The sequence below is a fragment of the Stegodyphus dumicola genome, chromosome X1 (genome assembly GCF_044657685.1).
Source record: "Stegodyphus dumicola isolate Sdum_Otavi_A_Nest chromosome X1, ASM4465768v1".
In the NCBI taxonomy this organism is placed as follows: domain Eukaryota; kingdom Metazoa; phylum Arthropoda; class Arachnida; order Araneae; family Eresidae; genus Stegodyphus; species Stegodyphus dumicola.
Window position 1 is genome coordinate 55,082,864 of NC_140780.1, and position 18,581 is coordinate 55,101,444.

Here is an 18,581-nt window from a genome sequence, read left to right on the forward strand (position 1 = left end):
CGTTAAAGTCGATAAAAGTCGAGTGCGCCATCCGTGTAAGGGAGAAATTCGTCCGTGAAAACCACGAATTAGCGATTAGAAAATGTGAGATCGTAAATCACTCGCAAAAGTGCCTACAGTCTGGAAATTGTTTTCTTACAGATCGCTAATTTGTAATTTTTAAAGCCTGAATTCGGCCCTAAAACATGAAGATACTGATTCGAAATGCTTTTAATCAATTTGGGCCAAAGAAATCCCTCCCTAGTTCCATTGGATTTTCCTACTTCATTCCATTGCATAGCAGTCATTCCACACCGTTTGGAGTGGGATTTGGACACCGTTTGGAGCTAGTTTCATAACTGAACCGTTTTTCTCTGAAGAGCAGTTGACAGCTGGACCACTGTGATTGCAGCTCGCTTAAGAGTCAATGTTAAAATGTTTCGTGATACATGAGCTGCAGTAACGTGGCATTTTAGATACTAGGATTTTTATGAAGGGCTGGGTCCCACCTCACATGTGTCACACAGTTACTTAGGCAGCATTTCACGAATAGACACCTTATAGGCCGACACTTCCCCACTTCCCACCAGAATTCAACCTCTGTGACTTTTGGCTATGGGGTTATCTCAAAAGCACTGTTTATGGTGATAATCTAAACAATTTGGCAGAAATGAAATATGTGATACACTGACATGTCCATAACATTCCTCCTGATATGCTAAGAGCTGCTGTTGAGAATGCAGTTACAGGATTCAACTTGCTTTCGGAAAATGCTGAACACTACATTAAACATGCTTTGTAACACGTTTCAGAAACAAACACATTTTAAATCGATGTTTTCATGTCTTATTTCATTTAACAATATTACATACAGTGCTATCTTCTCCTGGTGGTGAGGTTTTGAACTCTTTATTTTCCCGCGGAAAATAAATTCCCGTAACCTCATTTACACGATTCCCAAGTTTAATAACATTTTTTGGTCTGGTAGTTTACCTTTTATAACCATTTCAAAGTGGAACTTTAATTATATAAACTTTAAAAGTTTGACAGTTTGGTTCAAGTCCCAGCTTTAAATATATATATATATATATATATAAATTTTTATATTAATTCTCTCAGAAAGAATGTTTTAAGAAGCAAAATTTTCTCTTGCGTTATAGATTGTATAAAATAACATGATCTTTAATAAGATTTACATTGTTTCAGCTGATATACGAATCGGGTCACACGGTGGTACAGAATAAACGTTGCTGGACTGTTTTATTTCCTCACAAAGGCATCCCTTCCCTTAGGCAGATAGCCCTATTATGCTTTGTCATAATTCAATACGCCAAAACCTCTTGATGAAACCAGTCTTTCCTTTCATCTCACACTTTCAAAATGCTTAGCCTCTAAAGACTGATGAAGGCTCTGACCAAATACTGATGAAATGGATTGAATTGGATTATTAAAGTTATGGCAAAGCAGGGCTATCTGCCTAAAAGGAAGGATGCCTTCGTGAAGAACTTTCTAAGGGAAACCAGCTGGCATACACGTTACACATGAGAAAATCCACGAAAACACCCATACAACCAGCCCGTTTACCGGGATTTGATCCCCAGAGTGAACTACCAGTGTTCAGCGGCTTTACCACTCAGCCGTTTGTGGGCCTTTATGAAATGGAAGGTAATAACTTTATTTAAAATGATTGTCAGAAATACCAAGATGTTTCGAAAAGTTGGATGCTTTTTAATATACTTGCAGAATGCCTGAAGAAAAAGAGCAAGAATAAAGCAGAATGCCTGAAGAAAAACTAAATTTTTCGTAAAATTTAGTATTTGTATTTTTTTTTTAAATTTAAAACTTTTTTAATCTTATGATATTTGATTCTTGCGATTTCAAAAATAAAATATTTGACTAAAATATGAATAACATTTTAAGAAACGAAATGTAGGATGATAAAATTATGTAAAGCAATGGGCACAATGATAAAACTGTTTAAAGCAGTGTATGCAAGTCATCTTAAAGTTAAAATGTCAGTTATACATTGCTCTTATTTATATATCTTTTCTGAACAGAACATTGAAAGCCGTGTTAAGTACGCTTTACTGTATTTTCTCTTTTAATATATGCAGTTTTCAAATGCATCGTAGTCTGGGTTATAAAGTATTCTTCTGAAAGAAACGCAATTCAAATAAATAAAATCAAATTCTGGAAAATTTATATTAATAAATATATTTAAAATGCTCAGTTCGAATGAATAAATAGAAAATTTTAAAATAATTATCTGAATAGACAATGCAACACTAACAATTAAAATAAAATTCTAAAAATTTAAAAATTACCTAAAATAGTAACTATGACTAAAAATATAGTATAAAGAAAGCTATTTAAAAAAAAATAAACAATGCACCTTTGATTTAAACTATGCAGTTCGAATGAGTAAATAGAAATTTTTAAAACAGTTATTCGAAAGAAACCATGCAACTTAAACAATTAAAATGAAATTCGAAAAAGAAAAAATATTTAAAATAATAACAATTATAATTAAAAATGTAATATAAAGACCATTATCTGAAAAAAAGGAACAATCGTGACTTCCCCCCTCACGCACGAGTTTGAAAGGGAAAGGAAAATAAGTTGTCATATATTAAGAAGTTCGCCAAGTGAACTATTCTTGGCGCAATCTGAAAAGAAAGAGCAAACATTACCTGTTGAATTCCTCCATAAATTTCACACCAAATTTTACAAAATTCAGTATCTAGGCATAATTTGAGTCATAGAATCGAAATATTTAAAAAAAAAAAAATGGTATGTTATTTCAGAAAAAGTATGATTTCGTGTCAAAATACCTATGTTAGAATAATGTTATATATAAATCTAATATATATCTTAAGTCGCACTTTCGACACATGAAGAATGGAATTTGAATTTCGTGAATCATAGTAGTACCCCAGTAGAATAGGAGATATAGAACTGTCCCATTTTTTTAGCAGTGTACATACTTAAAGAGGTACTTTGGCCAGATATAAGTGATAAGACACCAAATATTGTTTCACTGAACATCACTGACACAGTACCATTTCCCATAATTTTCTGCACAGACTTCTGTCACCCAAAGTTTGAGTATTTTATAAGGCCTTCAATACACTTAATTAAGGTTAAAATTTGGGACTATTCAAGAAATATGCATTCTGCCTACTTACGCAATTAATGCAAAAACATCTTGAAATATAGAGTTCAATTGTAGGGACAGCATTTGATGGTAAAGCAATATTTCTAGCAGTCATGGCAAAAACAGTATGCATAAAGGAACATATATTGAACTATCAAAGAGTGATTTTTTAACATCTCTGAGAATATTTCATGGTTAGAGCAAAGAAATAGTATAAGTAATGGAACAGGCTGCATTAGAACTGTTGTGGTCTGAAGCAATTACCAGAGACAAATCAGTATCAGTTTTTTGGTGGAACATCAGCCCCCCCCCCTTAAAAAAAGGGGGAAGAGCCCAATGTAACTCTTAAAATTCACAAAAGGATGTTTTAGAAGGCAAAAAAAAAAAAAAAAATAATAATGCAGGATTCATCCTTCCTGAATGGTTATGCCAGTACCTCTGTAGTACTATAGGTAATTAAGGTATTGCTGAACCTAACTAACCGATAAGCTTCCACCCCAGTACTGAATTCTTAGGCAGAACAGCTGAGAGGTGATGGTTTGAGGGTCTTCCACCCATCTTCCCCCTACCACTAAGCTCAAAAGGATTTGGGCTGGTCATGTATTTTGAGTGCCCTCTTGCTGTAGAGCCAATATTCATTTAGTTTACATGTATCTATGACTTCTCTGGGATATGAACATGAGCTCTTAAGTAAGGCAATCTGCATCAGTGACCACTACCCTGTCTGAGCAGCATATGTCGGATCTGCTGGCAGAAAAATAAGAGTTTTCTTCAGGTACCAAAGATCTAGGAGTGTAATATGAAAAGCCATCAAAGATAAGACTGAAAAAAGACCTGTTAAATATTACAATTCTTTCAAAACCTATCACAAAGGGGGGTTCTACATTTTACAAGTAAATCACAAGTATCATTTTGCAGACCCAGAATATGGGCTACACATCCAAACAACTGAGTGGTTTTAAGGAAAGTCGAGAAGGCACAATGAGAAACACTGGACACCAGCAAGTCATCACATGGAATCTTACCTGGTTGAATTCATGCTGAGAAGAGAAACAAAACTGTTTTAAAACAATGTAAATGATACTAAAAGTTTTCTGTCCTCCTCCCCGAGTTGAAGTAAAAAACAATAGCTTTTGTTCCTTATATTAAAAACACTGCTTTGATGTTTAATATATGATATTATTTCTCATTAAGAGAGTGGTTTCATTTCTGTATCTTAAATGAAATAATTGAATACTTTAACTTCTTCAAATGTGTTTGTAATTTGACACTTGATGTAGGTGTTTCAATTTTTAACCAATGATGGCATAATGCACCACTGCCAAAGACAAAAGTCTGCAATTGCTAATATTTGCATCTGGTTTAACCCTTACCACTCCGTTGGCTCCACTACGGGGCCATCCGGCCTTTGTTCCGCAGCTCTGTAGGCTCCGCTACAGAGCCAAATGTTTTTAGTATGATTACGCTAAAGATGCTGTGGTATTACCGGTGTTGGCAATTGTTATCTGTAGTTTAAACATGCTCAGTCTCTGAGTGGTAGTGAAGATGTGTTTGATTTTCAAGTGTTAAAAGATATTGTGAAAGACAATGTTGATTATAATTCTGACACTTCAAGTAGAGGTTCCAAATTATACTACCAAAGAGACAACAAATGAGAATTATTGAAAGTGAAGATGAAGATTTGCAGGAAGACTTCAATGAATGGCGCGATGTCACGGAAGAATTAGATATTCTAGATTTAATACATTTTAGTGTATCGCTAAAATCATTGGACCACAAGTTCCTAGAAATATTGTATGCCTGATACATACATTCTGTATAAAACTGTACAGCACAATAAAAATGAGAAAGCACTGATGCATTTACAGTATCGAAAAATTTTAGTCGATCAACTACTAGGAGATTTTCGTCAGGAGAGAACAAGAGTTTTACATCAATTTCTGAAATCAGACTAAAAGGAAAACTTCATATAATGAGGAAACGTCCAGAATGGGACTGTTGTGTGCTCTGAATGAGGAAACAAAATGATGACAGACGTCAAACAAGTGATTGCTGTGACACTTACCCAAATAAAGCCAGGATGAAAATGGGAGATTTTTTCCAAAGATATCACACCATTATTACTTACAAAATTTAAAATTTAACTTTCATTTGCAAGTAGAAAGTGCATATGAATAAAATTAAAAACATTCACAAGCATGTGTAATTCTTCTCATTTAAAATAAGACTCCATTTCACTCATTCTGCTGCAAAAATGTGCCGGAGTTGCTGGTAGGCAGTGGTACAAAAGTGTGCAGAGTGCTAAGGGTTAAGCATTCTTTAAAGAATGAGTGAAAATATTCTTGAAACATATTTACAAAGATAAAGAAATTATATAAAACTGAAATAAACTTTACTGATTCTGTTGCTTTCTTTCATAAATAGCCTTTTTATTATTTCTAATGATTCAAGCTTTTTTGGAATATTTTTGGAATACATTATAATTATTTAACATATATATTTGTTTTTGTATCTTTTGCTATATTTTCAAGTTGGTTTTCTGCTATGTATAACAGTTTCAGCTCATAATTACTGAATTAACTAGATTTTAATTAACAAAACTCCTCGTAAGAATGGATTCAGAAAAAGTACTAATATCTTTAAACCAACAATATATTACAGTAAGTAGTTGAAGTAAGTCATTTACCTGTATCAAAAGATGTTCCTATACTGCTTGAATATTGCCTTTGTTGTCCCTCTTTCTCATTTGAACTAAGATTAGAATGTATATCAGCTTTCTCATCAAAACTCTGAACTACATCTGTTTCTGAATTAACAGAATGATGCTCATTAGATGTAGAACCATCCTTATTATCTGTGCCAGAATTCGGAGGCAGACGATATCGACGAACTAGTCTTACACGTTTACCAACTGAAGCTTTTGAAGTATTAATAGCACGGTATTTGATTCCATGCTCATGATAGAAATCTAGAAAACATAATTACATCACCTGAAATTAAACTTCCTGAAATTTAAAAGTATTTTGATTTTTAAAAGAATTACACAAAATCACAAAGAATTTGATATCAAAATTTCACAGGTTTCATGGAAATTAATTCCTTAATTCAACTTTTAAAAAGCTAAAATTACTCTATGCAAAAGAGAAATTCCTAGAGTCTGAACTGCCCCTCCTCTTTGTTTCAATATTCAATTCCTTCAGTCATTATTAATTTGAATACGTAGAATAGATAAGCCAAAGATTTTTATTTAAAAACAGACTCAAAACTGATTTGAAAAGAAAACCACAATACACAAAATTTAACCTCCCCCCCCAAAAAAAACTGCTTGAATTAAAAGTCTTGTAATTAAACATAGTGAAAATATCAAAAACGTTTATTTGATTATCTTTTGTATATATATTTTATATGTATATGATCTATCTTCATATGTACATGATGTATCACTTATCTAAGTACCAAATATTAATTAATCAGTGAAGTGGTTAACCTAGGAATCTAATGTAGCAACTTTTCAGAATATAAGTCATTTAAGAGAATTAAAAAATAAAAAGTTTATAATGGAATATTTTCAGAATGCTGAATTAAACAATTTTCTAATACAAAAAAAATGCAAATGTATTACCCCCCTTTTTGAAGCCTTCCCAGACATTTTGGCTAGTTTATATCGATTTCCTTCTCTTTAAGCCTCTTTTCTAACAATTAGAGATTTGTCTCAATATGCAAACCAGTGCTCTCGCTAGCTTCTGCGTGCTTTATCTCCTAAGTTGTCAACCTCTCCACAATGTACCTATGAGGGTTTAACTGATCTGGTAAAAGTCCAAAACCCGCCGACAGACGTGAAGCATATTATCGCTATGTCTGAAATTAACTAGAATATCAGACAAAGGTTTAAATACGGTTCTTATTTAAAAAGAACTTAGAACATAAAGGCATTTTCTAATGCTAACAAACTCAATTACAGCTCACGGTGATGTAATTAAACAAGAACAGTCAAATTCAACCTAATAATGTGGACTAGTGGTCAAAGATTATACAATTTAATTAAAATTTAATCTGGCTCAATAACTCTCACATGAGGAAATAGAAATGGGAAATTATAGTAAAGGCTGAAATCCTAAATTAACTGCACATATCTTTGAAAAATAATTTTCTTTATGTATTCAGTTTCTTTCTTAAACACATTTCTTTTACATTTTAGAATTTTTGGATTTAATTAAGGATATCTCTTATTCTCAAAAACGCTAAGTGCATTTACAATGTACAGAAAAAGTGGCTAATTTTGTTTCTTTAGTAATATGAACATTCAGAAGAAATATGAAATATATACAGTAAAGGCCGGGTACAGAAATGATGTGGCAGAATTTCTAGAATTTAGTGACACACCGAATAACAAAATCTAGAAATGGCAAAACTTTTAGAATTTAGAGCAGGCATTGGAAGCAGAATTTAGAAAGGCACTAGGCAGCGGAATTTAGGATCCACAGAGATTGCATCAGATGGCATTTTTGTGGCATAGAAGCATTTTTGATATTTTCCAAGCTTGTGTCTAGATAAAAGTAGAGAAAATAAACATGTTAAGATTCTAGTATCAGGGGTAAAACATTCAAATATTATGATTTCATTGTTCTTCCAGATATTCTCTAAAAAGTAAGAAATTCATTGCAAACTTTCTGTAAAATACATCCATTACGTGTTGATACCATTGAGACATTTTTCGTTTTGTCACATATTTCTCGAATCTTCTAGAATCATAGGTCTATAAAGCTTGCCTTCAAATCCTTCTAAACTTTCAAAGCTGCAATGTCTGAAATCCTAAAGAAAAATTATCCCTACCATTTCTGTAACAGCAAAAAGGCAGAAATATTTTGCAGGAGGGAAAAAAAAAAAAAAAAAAAAAAAAAAAAAGAGAGAGGAAAAAAAGTATAAAATTAACTTTATAGAGAAAACTGATGCACATTCTGAGACAACTACATGGGGAAAACTCTTACTATGAAAAAATTAAAACAAGACATTTTTGAATTAATTACATAGCTAATTTTGCTTTTGCTAAGGGCTGTTTCATAAATTGTGCTTTATAGCATTATACCTTGTTTATTTTTCAGATTCAAAATATTGTGTAATAAGTTGCCAAAATGAAACCTTATAATATGACAGCGAAAAATGTTTTATTTTAATGTTATTTTTTAAATATAATTTCAATATATTTCCATTATTTTAATAGAGTTTATCAATGTTCCGATGTTTTTAAAAAAAAAATCGTTGAAAATTTCTCAGATCTCGGAATTAAAAGGTTTTGATAGAAACCAATCTTAAAATCAACAAAATGTTGAAAAGTCGCCAAATTTAGAACCATTTAATAAAAGAATTCACATCCCCAAAAGTGAAAAGTTGTTTAAGAGCTCTTTATTAGAAAAAATGAATTTGAAAATGCTTATGTTCTTGCTAAGAAACCATCATTTATATTAGAAAGTATACCACCATTTATATTAGAAATAAAAACAAATTATAACTCATGAACCCATTCAAAAGATAACCATATATATGGCAGTAAATCGCCGAAAATATTCCTTAAAAATGCTAATTCACACTCAAAATGGCAATCGTAAAAACAGACAGAAATTTCCGATGATTAAAATTAAGGACCTTCTGCTGATATTGGCCAAAATTTAAGGACTTTTAAGGACCAAAAATCGATTCAAAAAAATCTAAGCACTTTTAAGGACTCTTAAGAACCCTGTTATATTGTTCCAATAATTTATTATTTAAATTACTCTTTTGAGAGACAGAAATTAATTTTATTGAGGACCGATCTAAATTTATTTCATTTAGATCAAAGTCATTTTCTACCAAATATTGTATCCAGGTTTTCTTTAACAATGTAAAGGTTTAAGTTTTTATTTTGACCTTTATATTTTACCTTAACTGTAGTAAATCCTAAAGTTTTTATACATTATATGTTTTAAATAAATACCAGACTTGTATTTTTAATTTTTTTCGAAATTTGCTGGAAATTTTTTATAAACTCTACCGATACTGCACCCCCTGTATCCAGTTCCATAGCTACCGGTTTTCCTTCCATGTTCACTTGGACCATTATGGGTGGTTTTCTATTTTTCACCTCACTGGAATGTATGCTGTTTGTAGGAACTGTGTTTTCATTTCCTACATCTAATTGTTTTTGTTTCGCTTTCATTTTTTCAGCATTTTTAGTGTTGGAGCATGCTCTTTCAATGTGCCCGATTTTCTTACAAAATCTGCAGATACTTGTCTTAAATTTACAAGAATTTCTATCATGGTCAGTCCCCGTACATCGCGAACACATTTTGCCTTTAGCACTCTAAGCTGAGAAGTTTTGTTTTTCAAACTTTTGTTCTGGAGCGACTGAGTTAGATTTACGTTTATTCCTGGCACTATATTCCTTAATTTCAACTTCTTTCCCAATTATTTCATTTGCACCTTTTAATGCCCTTTTCCATTGCCAAAGCTATTTTTAAAGCATCATCTAAACTGATATCCTGCTAAAAAATTCTATCCAGAATAGCCCTATCTCTTAGCCCACTAACAAATACATCCCGCAACATTGTATTTAACATATTCTGATCGTAAGCGCACAGTATGGTAAATGACCTTACTTCTGACATATACCCACTAATTGTTTCCCCCTCGTGCTTCTTTAAATTTAAAAATACATATCTGCTAGTAATTATAAGTGGCTTAAGATTTAAACAATTTCTCAACGTTGTTTTTAACAATTCATAATCTTTATCGAAAGGATTATCAGAAGCCAGAAAGTTTTTAAGAGACTATACATTTTTCCGGACAAACTAGAAATCAGTACTTTCCCACGCTTGTCCTGTGAAACATTTTGTATATTTAAATAACTTTCGAATCACTCTAGAAACAAATTAAATTGTTCTTCATGTTCATTGTACTTTTCAAACTGAACCAAAAGTTTCGAATTGTCCATTTGTGGAGTAATAACTGAAGTAACAAGCTGCTCCATGATCTTCCAAAGGAAAATTGATCGTAAAAGCTTTACCTTGTGCAGTCTTCGGGCAATCCCTTAATCCTTATTCCGACTGCATTATGCACTTTATTATTACCATAAAACCCAACATCCATCATCGCCAGCTGCCGTGTATCCTTTCCTGGGTAATTATTTCACAAGGCACACTCTTTTACTCTATATGCTACTTTATTATATGTACAAAATATATTATCACTTGCGTACACACTTATATCTACAGCTACTACAAAGGGTACGAGGGCAATCCCAAAAAAAAGGTCTCCTACTTTTTGGGGACGTAGAGAAAGTTTTAATACAGTTGTTGGCAACACTGTTGTGAGTGGTGCCTTCTCCGCTACCACATAAGCACGCAGGCGCTTCGCTCGGATGCTCAGTCTTGGCTTGGCAGCCATTCGAAATGGAGCTCCCGATAAACATTACCGCCAAGTGCAAAGTGCGCGCAGTTATTCAATTTTTGAACGCAAAAGGCGTTAAACCGGTTGAAATTCACCACCTATTGACAGAAGTGTATGGACAGTCGTGCATGGATGTCAAAAACGTTCACAAGTGGTATAGAGAGTTTACAGCCGGTCGTACTGAAATTCATGACGAAGAAAGGAGCGGGAGGCCGTCAATTGCCGACGAGACATGTTGAGTTCGTATTCATTGAGTTTCGCGATTGTTGAGTTCGTAAAATGCGTAAAGATCGGAGGATCATCTGGATGCTCCTGAAGCTCCTCAACACATCCTGAAGGGCATGGCGGCAAGCTGGTATGACATGGGCATTGTAAAACTGCCACAGCGTCTACAAAAATGCATCGACCGAAATGGCGATCATGTTGAAAAATAAATCATTCTGCAATCTTTAAAGTGATGTAGCAATTATAGAAAATAAACGGTTCTTTGTATATCTAAAAATCTAGGAGACCTTTTTTTTTTGGGATTGCCCTCGTATTAATACATTAAAATTATGAAAATACATCTTTCTTGTGGCAATTTTTGGAAATTTAGGCTTTCTTAGTGAAACCCTGTGCTAGGTACAGTTACCGTATGAATATATAAAAAGAAAGATAAAAGCATATAAAAATTATTTTCCACTCTTTTCAAGCATCTGTTTTATAGCAGTTTTGTTTTAAAATTTTACAATGCCTTTGTTTTGAAGGGGTTTCAAGGGGTTAACCCAAAACAAAATGTTTACTTTCTAATTACTTGCAGCATTTTTGTTGATCTAAATTCATTTTTATTTTCATCATTATTCCTAAAAGGAAAATTGTAAGCTTATTTAGAACTCACTATTCTGATACGATAAAAAAGAATTTCGTTCAGATCATAATAAATGTTTCAAATTACAACTACTGCAATCTTCAATGAAAATAGCAATTGGTCACGTTGGATGACTTCAAGGAAATTATTTATTTGGCAGTTGTTATAAAATCAAATACAATGGTGTGCAAAAATTAAGGATGAAGTTGAAAAATTTGCTTATTAGTGGAACAAAGAGCCAGAGTAGACTGAAAGACCAACCCGGAGATCGAGTAGAGTCAGGTACGGTAGCACGTGTGCATATATGCAGCTAGATGTAATGGGGCAGTGTCAGAGGGGTATAAAGATCACTGGCTGCGTGAGCTCAGCATTTCTGAGAAGCTATTGCATGGCATACATCAGTTTAAATGAAATTGAGTTGCAGTCTCAGTGCGAAATGTGAACAATCAATCTGTTCGATGATATCTGGATGATTTTACTGAGGTCAAATAATTGGAAAGATTGTGGAAGGTTGAAGTGTGACAAGAGTGGCTGCGGAGTTTGAGATTGCTTGCAGCATTGTTTCATGACTCTGGAGATCATTTCAAACTATAGGATCAATCTGATGGTTCAGCAGTGGTTGTCCAAGAGTAACCACGGCAATGGATGACCGGTATATTGATCTACAGGCAAGAAGCAACAGGTGGCAGACAGCAGGAGAAATCTCAAGAACCATGGAACAAATGATTGGATGATCGATATTGTGTTTTACCACTGCCAGGAGGATGCACACTGGTGATCTGTTTGCATGACGACATGCACGGTGTATACCATTAAGGCCTGCTTATCGAAGGTGTTTTCTGTGGTGTAGGAAACAGCAGAATTGGATAGATAATCAATGGGGGTCAGGTACCCTTTCCGAATGACAGCAAATTTAGTCTAAGTAGTGATTCTATATGAATACACATCTAGAGAGAGCGGGGAGCATGCAATAACTCCTCCAACATCATCAAAAGGGACCAGTTTGAAGAGAGAGTTCTCGTTTGGGGAAGCATCATGCTTGATAGCCATACCAACCTTCACATCTTCCAAGTAGGTTCAGCCAAAGAGACCTGCTATTGCAACAAGATTCCCCTTTCTTACTTGCATTTTTCAGAGGTGCTATGGGACCTCAGTTCCTCTTTATGGATGATAACCCTCCACCTCAATGCACACATGCTGTTGAACAGCTATTGCAGAGTGGATACTGAACACATGGATTAGCCGGAAAGGTTTCCGGATCTAAATGCCATCCTGCATATATCGGACTTTCTATGGAGATGCATGGTAGCACGTAACTTATTGCCAGCAGTGAAGCTAGAGCTGTGATTGGCACTACAAGAGAAATGGGCAGCATTGCCTCATTCAATAAAGTTCCTTTTTAATCTTTTTTATTTCTTTTGCTGGGAAGTTTCACTTGCGTTACTGATGTTCTTATGTCTTGTGGATCTTACAATATTATTTGTGTTGATTTGAAAAGCTTTTGCACAACACTGAATTGAAAAAAAGCCATCTCGTCCTTAATTTTTGCACACCAGTGTATGGTAGTTTGAAATGAAATTTATTCCCACAATCATTAAAGCCAACTCCATAACCCCAAATGAAACACACTTTTCCCACAGGCCCACCAGCGGACGAGCTGTAACTTTGCTGAACACTGGTAGTTCGGTCCGAGGTTCAAGTCCCGCGAACGGGCTGGCTGCATGTGCGTTTTCGTTTACTTCCCCATGTGTAACGTGTATACGAGCCAGTTTCCCTTAAAAAGTCCTCCACGAAGGCATCCCTTCCTTCAGGCAGATAGCCCTCAAGTGCTTTGCCGCAATCTAATAAAACCAAACCAAACTTTTTCCACAATCATGTAATACCATTATTTTAATTCAGCCCCTCCAGTATAATACATGAAAATACCTCCCACAAAAATTATTTTGTTTTATCCTGATGCACATCTCATTTTTAATTCAAAATTTAGGAAATTTTGTCATCTTCATAATTGTGAACTCTACTGTTCATGTCTGTGGGGTTTACGTCTGTGGATTTTAGGTCTACACATTTTCATTCTTGTACTACATTTCCTGTTCAAACCACACTTTTTATATAGCATTATCATAATTATTCTCAAATTCATCATTATTATAACTGATATGTGAGATGATTAGATATTTCATAAACATTTATATTAACACTATAAAGAAATAAAATATAACTAATTTCATATTACTCTTTTTTTTCCTTTAAATACATAAATGTATCTTATTTTTTTTAAAACGTCACACAAGATTTTCAACTTGAATCTGACTACAAAATTTGCAAAACTGCTATACTGAAACAAATCCACCTTAAACAACCAGATGCATTTACTAACTTATCCCAAATTGCAAACTGTATAGGATATAAAAATACCTACCTCAAATAGAAATGACTCAATTTGACTTAAAACAGAAATTACTCAGTGTGACTTAAAAATACAAAAAAGATGCTAGAAGCAGGAGAAGGTATTTTTAATATGTCATGTAGGTTTAATTACAATGCCTAAAAAGAATACTGACTTTTTTTACTGTGTTCCACTTGTGCATTGTGTATTCAAACTTTAAAATAATTTAACTTCCCATAAAATTTCTCCAATTAAAAAAGTAATAAGAAGAAGATCCAGAAAGACAACTGCTTTTTATTATCATGCTTTAAGTAATAGCAAATACGTAAATACTAAAGTTTTATTTATATCAATTAAATTTAAAAATACTCACATTTTCCGTAACACAATCTCTTTTTGGCAGATTCAGACATGTCTGATGAATCTCCATTTCTTTTGGAAGAGGATAATCTCTTATGTTTAGGCAGCTGAGATGACTGTGAAAGCATTAGAGAAGGCTTCTTCGGTGTATCCCCACCAGCATGAAAAGAAAAGGATTTACCCTCAGGTGGAATAGAACTTTCAGGATGATCTGAATAGGTCTGAGAAAATGTTTTCTCTCTGCTTTGTTGATTTGAATCAGAGGAAACACAAGAAGTATTCTCTACAAAATCTCCAATATTCTTCAAAGGAATTCTAACTACCAGATTATCTTCAGAATGGCTAGGTGAATCACTAAGAGCTTCAGTTGGACTATTTGTAGAATCTTCATTACTCTTTAGCATTTTATCACCAGATTCCTCAGATGCTTCCGAGGCAGTTTCAAATTTATCGCCACTGTGCTCAGAAACTGCCTTATCCACACAATGATCAGGAGAACTTGGTAATGGATCCTCTGAATTGTCTGAAGTATGAACATCATTATTACTAGAAGCCTGTTTATCATCAGTTTTCTTAACAGTACCGAGATTCACTTCCTCAGTAGTTTCACTTTTAGTTTGACTGCCAGCTGGAGATGAAAGTGTTTCTAAAATAGAATAAAAATTTAAATAATTAACTCATTATGTTACATTATATAATATAATAATGACTTCATCTGAATGCATGAGAACATCTTTGTCTTGTTAAATTACTTCAATGCCAGACAGTGCAAATTTGTGTATAGAGTTATTACAAAATAAAACTCAAATATTTCAATTTTTATTAAAAGAAATTTATAGCACTTTCAAATATTTAAAAAAGTTTAGTGATGATAATGTATGCAGGCGAGATTCATTTCAGTGGCAAATTTCAATAAATACAACAGGTCACTTTCAGATATGCTCACTAATGGATGGTTTTGCCTTATTGAGAGAATACAACTAACATAAAAGCAATGGCAGCACTGTATTTATACTATATAAAATTTCAAGAAATTGAAAGTATGTAATATTACAAGAATTTGAAGAATCAAATCTAAATCACTGCAGTTTTACGCAAACACTCACTGAAAATAGGCTTTGGTAAATAGCATAAATAAGTCACCTGCCATCTGATGTTTGGCAGACATTAGAATTGTATTTTACATATGTATAATTTTTCAGCTTTTATAAAAATTTTCTAGATGCTCCCAGAAAAGCATGTACAATTAATTTCGACTTTTAAAATCTACTTGACAAAATTTAGATTTTCTACATTACCTCATTCTAGTCTTAAATTTAAAACAATATAGCCAGAGTATTATAATAAATTCATTGTTTTTATCAGGTGAATTATTTGACAAACTTCACTATTAAACTTGCTGATGTCAAAAAATTACTTTACCGCCATATTCTACTTCTACTAACAGAACTCTGCAATGATCATTATTTATTTTATTTAAATAAGCTAAACCAGACATTGACAACCTATGGCATGCAGCACAATTCTCAATGGCACTTTATGTCAATCTACAAGGTTATCAGGCAAAGGTAAATTGCCCTGTTTCTCATCTCTGCATCGTCAGGAAAGTTTAGTAGCCAAATTTCATCACAGTGCCTAATTTTTACAATGAACACTGTTGTCTAAATAGTTAGTTTCATAGTGACTCAATCTTTATTGGTACACAGGCAATTTAAATCTCTTTTAGAAGAAATGGAAAGCAAATGTGTGGATCTCTTATACAGCCATGTCCACTTTCATACTTAAGTTAATGTCTTATATAAGTTAGTGTTATGCATGGAACACATTAAAGTTTTTCTTAATGAGAAGAATCAACATTTCCCCAAATTGAACGATAAAACATAGTTATGGAAATTGATGTATCTGACAAATATAAATAAACATCTCAGTGAACTAAGGATTGCAAGGAAAGGGCAAACACTGTTCAAACTTTTTTAATACTGGAAAAGCTTTACTATAAAATTAAATATATTTTTTCATGATATTAACACCAGTATCTATATGTACTTCCCAAATGTAAAGCGTTTGCAAATGCATTGACCTTGGACAAAGATGAACTTCAAATCTATGTTGAAGTACTTAAGGAGGAATTTTCCAAAAATTGCAAAGACCTTTGAAGCTTGTGTGTCTATATTTTCCTTCCTAATTGAACTAGATTTAATAGACCCAATAATAATCCGATCCAGTTTGTCAATTTTTGAGCGAATGGAAGTTGAAATCTGTATTCTTTTCAAACGGAACTTAAAGAGCTAACATCTTCAGAATTAAGTGAAGCAAACTTTATGGAATTACAAAAAAATTTGGAAGATAACTCTAATGATAAATCGACAGCTATTTTAAATTGCTGGATGTCGATGCCAGATTTAGCTGTTTGAAGAAAAGCATGTGCTTCTTTTTCCACTTTTGATTCCCCAAAGAAGTTGTTTTATAACTGAATATTCAGAATTATGCTCCAAATTGAAAGCCACAAATTATACTTCTGATACTGCAATATTAAGCAGTTACAGGGACAAGGTTTGCATTAAAATTAAAATTTTTTATTTAACTATACTAAAAAAATACTTATATTTTATGTCACTTATTTTTATTTTAATAAATACGTTTAAAAGATATATAAATACATAATGTATGTACAATTTAAATTTTTTTATTTACGTTGAAGGAATAGTTATATTATATGTTGTTTATTTTTATGTAAATAAATATTTTTAATTGATGCATAATTAATATATAACAAAATCTGTATTCTAAACCTAATAGTTCTAAATCTGTATTCTTGTTGTCTATTCCCTAACTCTGCATGCATTGCAGTCAGATTCGAATTGTTTCAAACATTTCCTACTGTGCACCATCCTGAATCACACTGGTAAACTGGTTTGGCACACCACAGCTACAAGGTTGCCGACCCGAGCTAGACTCTTCATTAATTCTAAGGCATAAAGACTAACTGTTTCAGTTACCTGAAATTCAAATTATTGAAACTATCATACAAAGTTAACTTTAAAAAATGGAAAAAGAAACTAAACAAAAACTGAAAACCAATGAAAACAAATTGAGAAACTCCAAAACTCAAAAGACTGGACTGAATTACTTGGATGCACAATAGCTATTGTCCAACCACATTATAGCTACTGTCTACGCATAAAGATGCCTTTGTAGATGACTTTGCCCAGGAAACTGAATTCATATTAAAACCACAAAAAACACCCATGCAGCCAGCTAATCTGTAAGGATTCAAACTAGCAGTGTTCACCAGTATTACCATTCAGCTGCTGGCGAATTAGCAATTCAGAAAGAAAAAAAAGTAAAAGTTTTATATATTTAATACTGTATCTCCAAAAGTTGTACAGTATACTTTTAAATGCAACACAGATAATATTTTTAATAGCAAAGATTATCAAAAAAGAAGTAATCTATAGCTGTCTGCATACTCCTATTAATTTTAGATATTCAGGTAGTTGTTTTTAATTTCTAATATCTATTGTAAGTCTTTGATAAAGGTTGAATAAGAATAAATGCATAACCTAAATCAACTGCACAGCCAACATTTCAGTCACACAACAGCTGCTTCAGAAGTGCAAAGTAATTCTTCGATTTTACATTGTTTTACCATATTCCATCAATAGTCTTAATATTTTCTTCAATACTCGCCCGCCCACTAACTTCAAATCATTACCAACTGAGATATATTCTTAAAATGTTACTTTATCACATTTGATTTTTTTTACAATAATTTATGAATTTATTTTTTTCAATTTTTTATAGAATTTTCAATCTTCATAGCCATGTAATACATGGGTAGAGAGATATATACAACTTGAGCTTAGTAACTGTCTACTGATAATACATGCATCATACAGATAGATCTGCATGCATCAACGTTCATCCTTCTCATCATTTCATGTAATTTGGACAGTACGAAGTATCAGAGGTGAAAATACCCACTTTCAAACTAGCAATTCCAAAGCTATAACAAAATTCATAACATTATAAAATCATTGTATGGCGAATCTACCTCCCAACATCACTATGACCTTAAGTTATATCACCATTTCACCTGATAAAAGACATATACGTGAGAAACTGAAAAATGAAGTCATCGCTTGATGTGGTTAAATTAAGTCAGGAAATATGACTCTTATGGATTAAGCAGTGAGGTTCACAGAATCATAATGTGGCAGGCATATTTAACTTGAAATTATTTCTACAAAAATTACCTAAGAATGTGCAGTCTATTTTGGCATCAATCACCCCTCTAAGCACACAAAAGGGTGTTGAAACAGTGGATAAAATATAGGAAGTGTCATGCGCCCAGGTAAGCACAGTTTTTGATTATTATGCATCAACCAGTATTATGCCAAGCTCTGATCTACTTAAACAAATAAAATCAC

The 18,581-nt window shown here is 33.0% G+C and overlaps 1 protein-coding gene across 2 annotated transcripts in view; it reads right to left on the reverse strand.

Moving 5' to 3' along the window:
• The window catches only part of LOC118189438 (uncharacterized), a 101,029-nt gene that overhangs the window by 13,369 nt on the left and 69,079 nt on the right, over positions 1 to 18,581 (reverse strand). Inside the window, exons 8-9 of one of the 2 annotated variants that reach the window (XM_035360037.2) lie at positions 14,165 to 14,797; positions 5,820 to 6,101 (exon numbers count right to left, since the gene is read on the reverse strand). In XM_035360037.2, coding sequence (XP_035215928.1) covers positions 5,820 to 6,101; positions 14,165 to 14,797 — 915 coding nt within the window. The remainder of the gene's footprint in view (positions 1 to 5,819; positions 6,102 to 14,164; positions 14,798 to 18,581) is intronic. The other variant, XM_035360038.2, reaches the window with a different exon arrangement.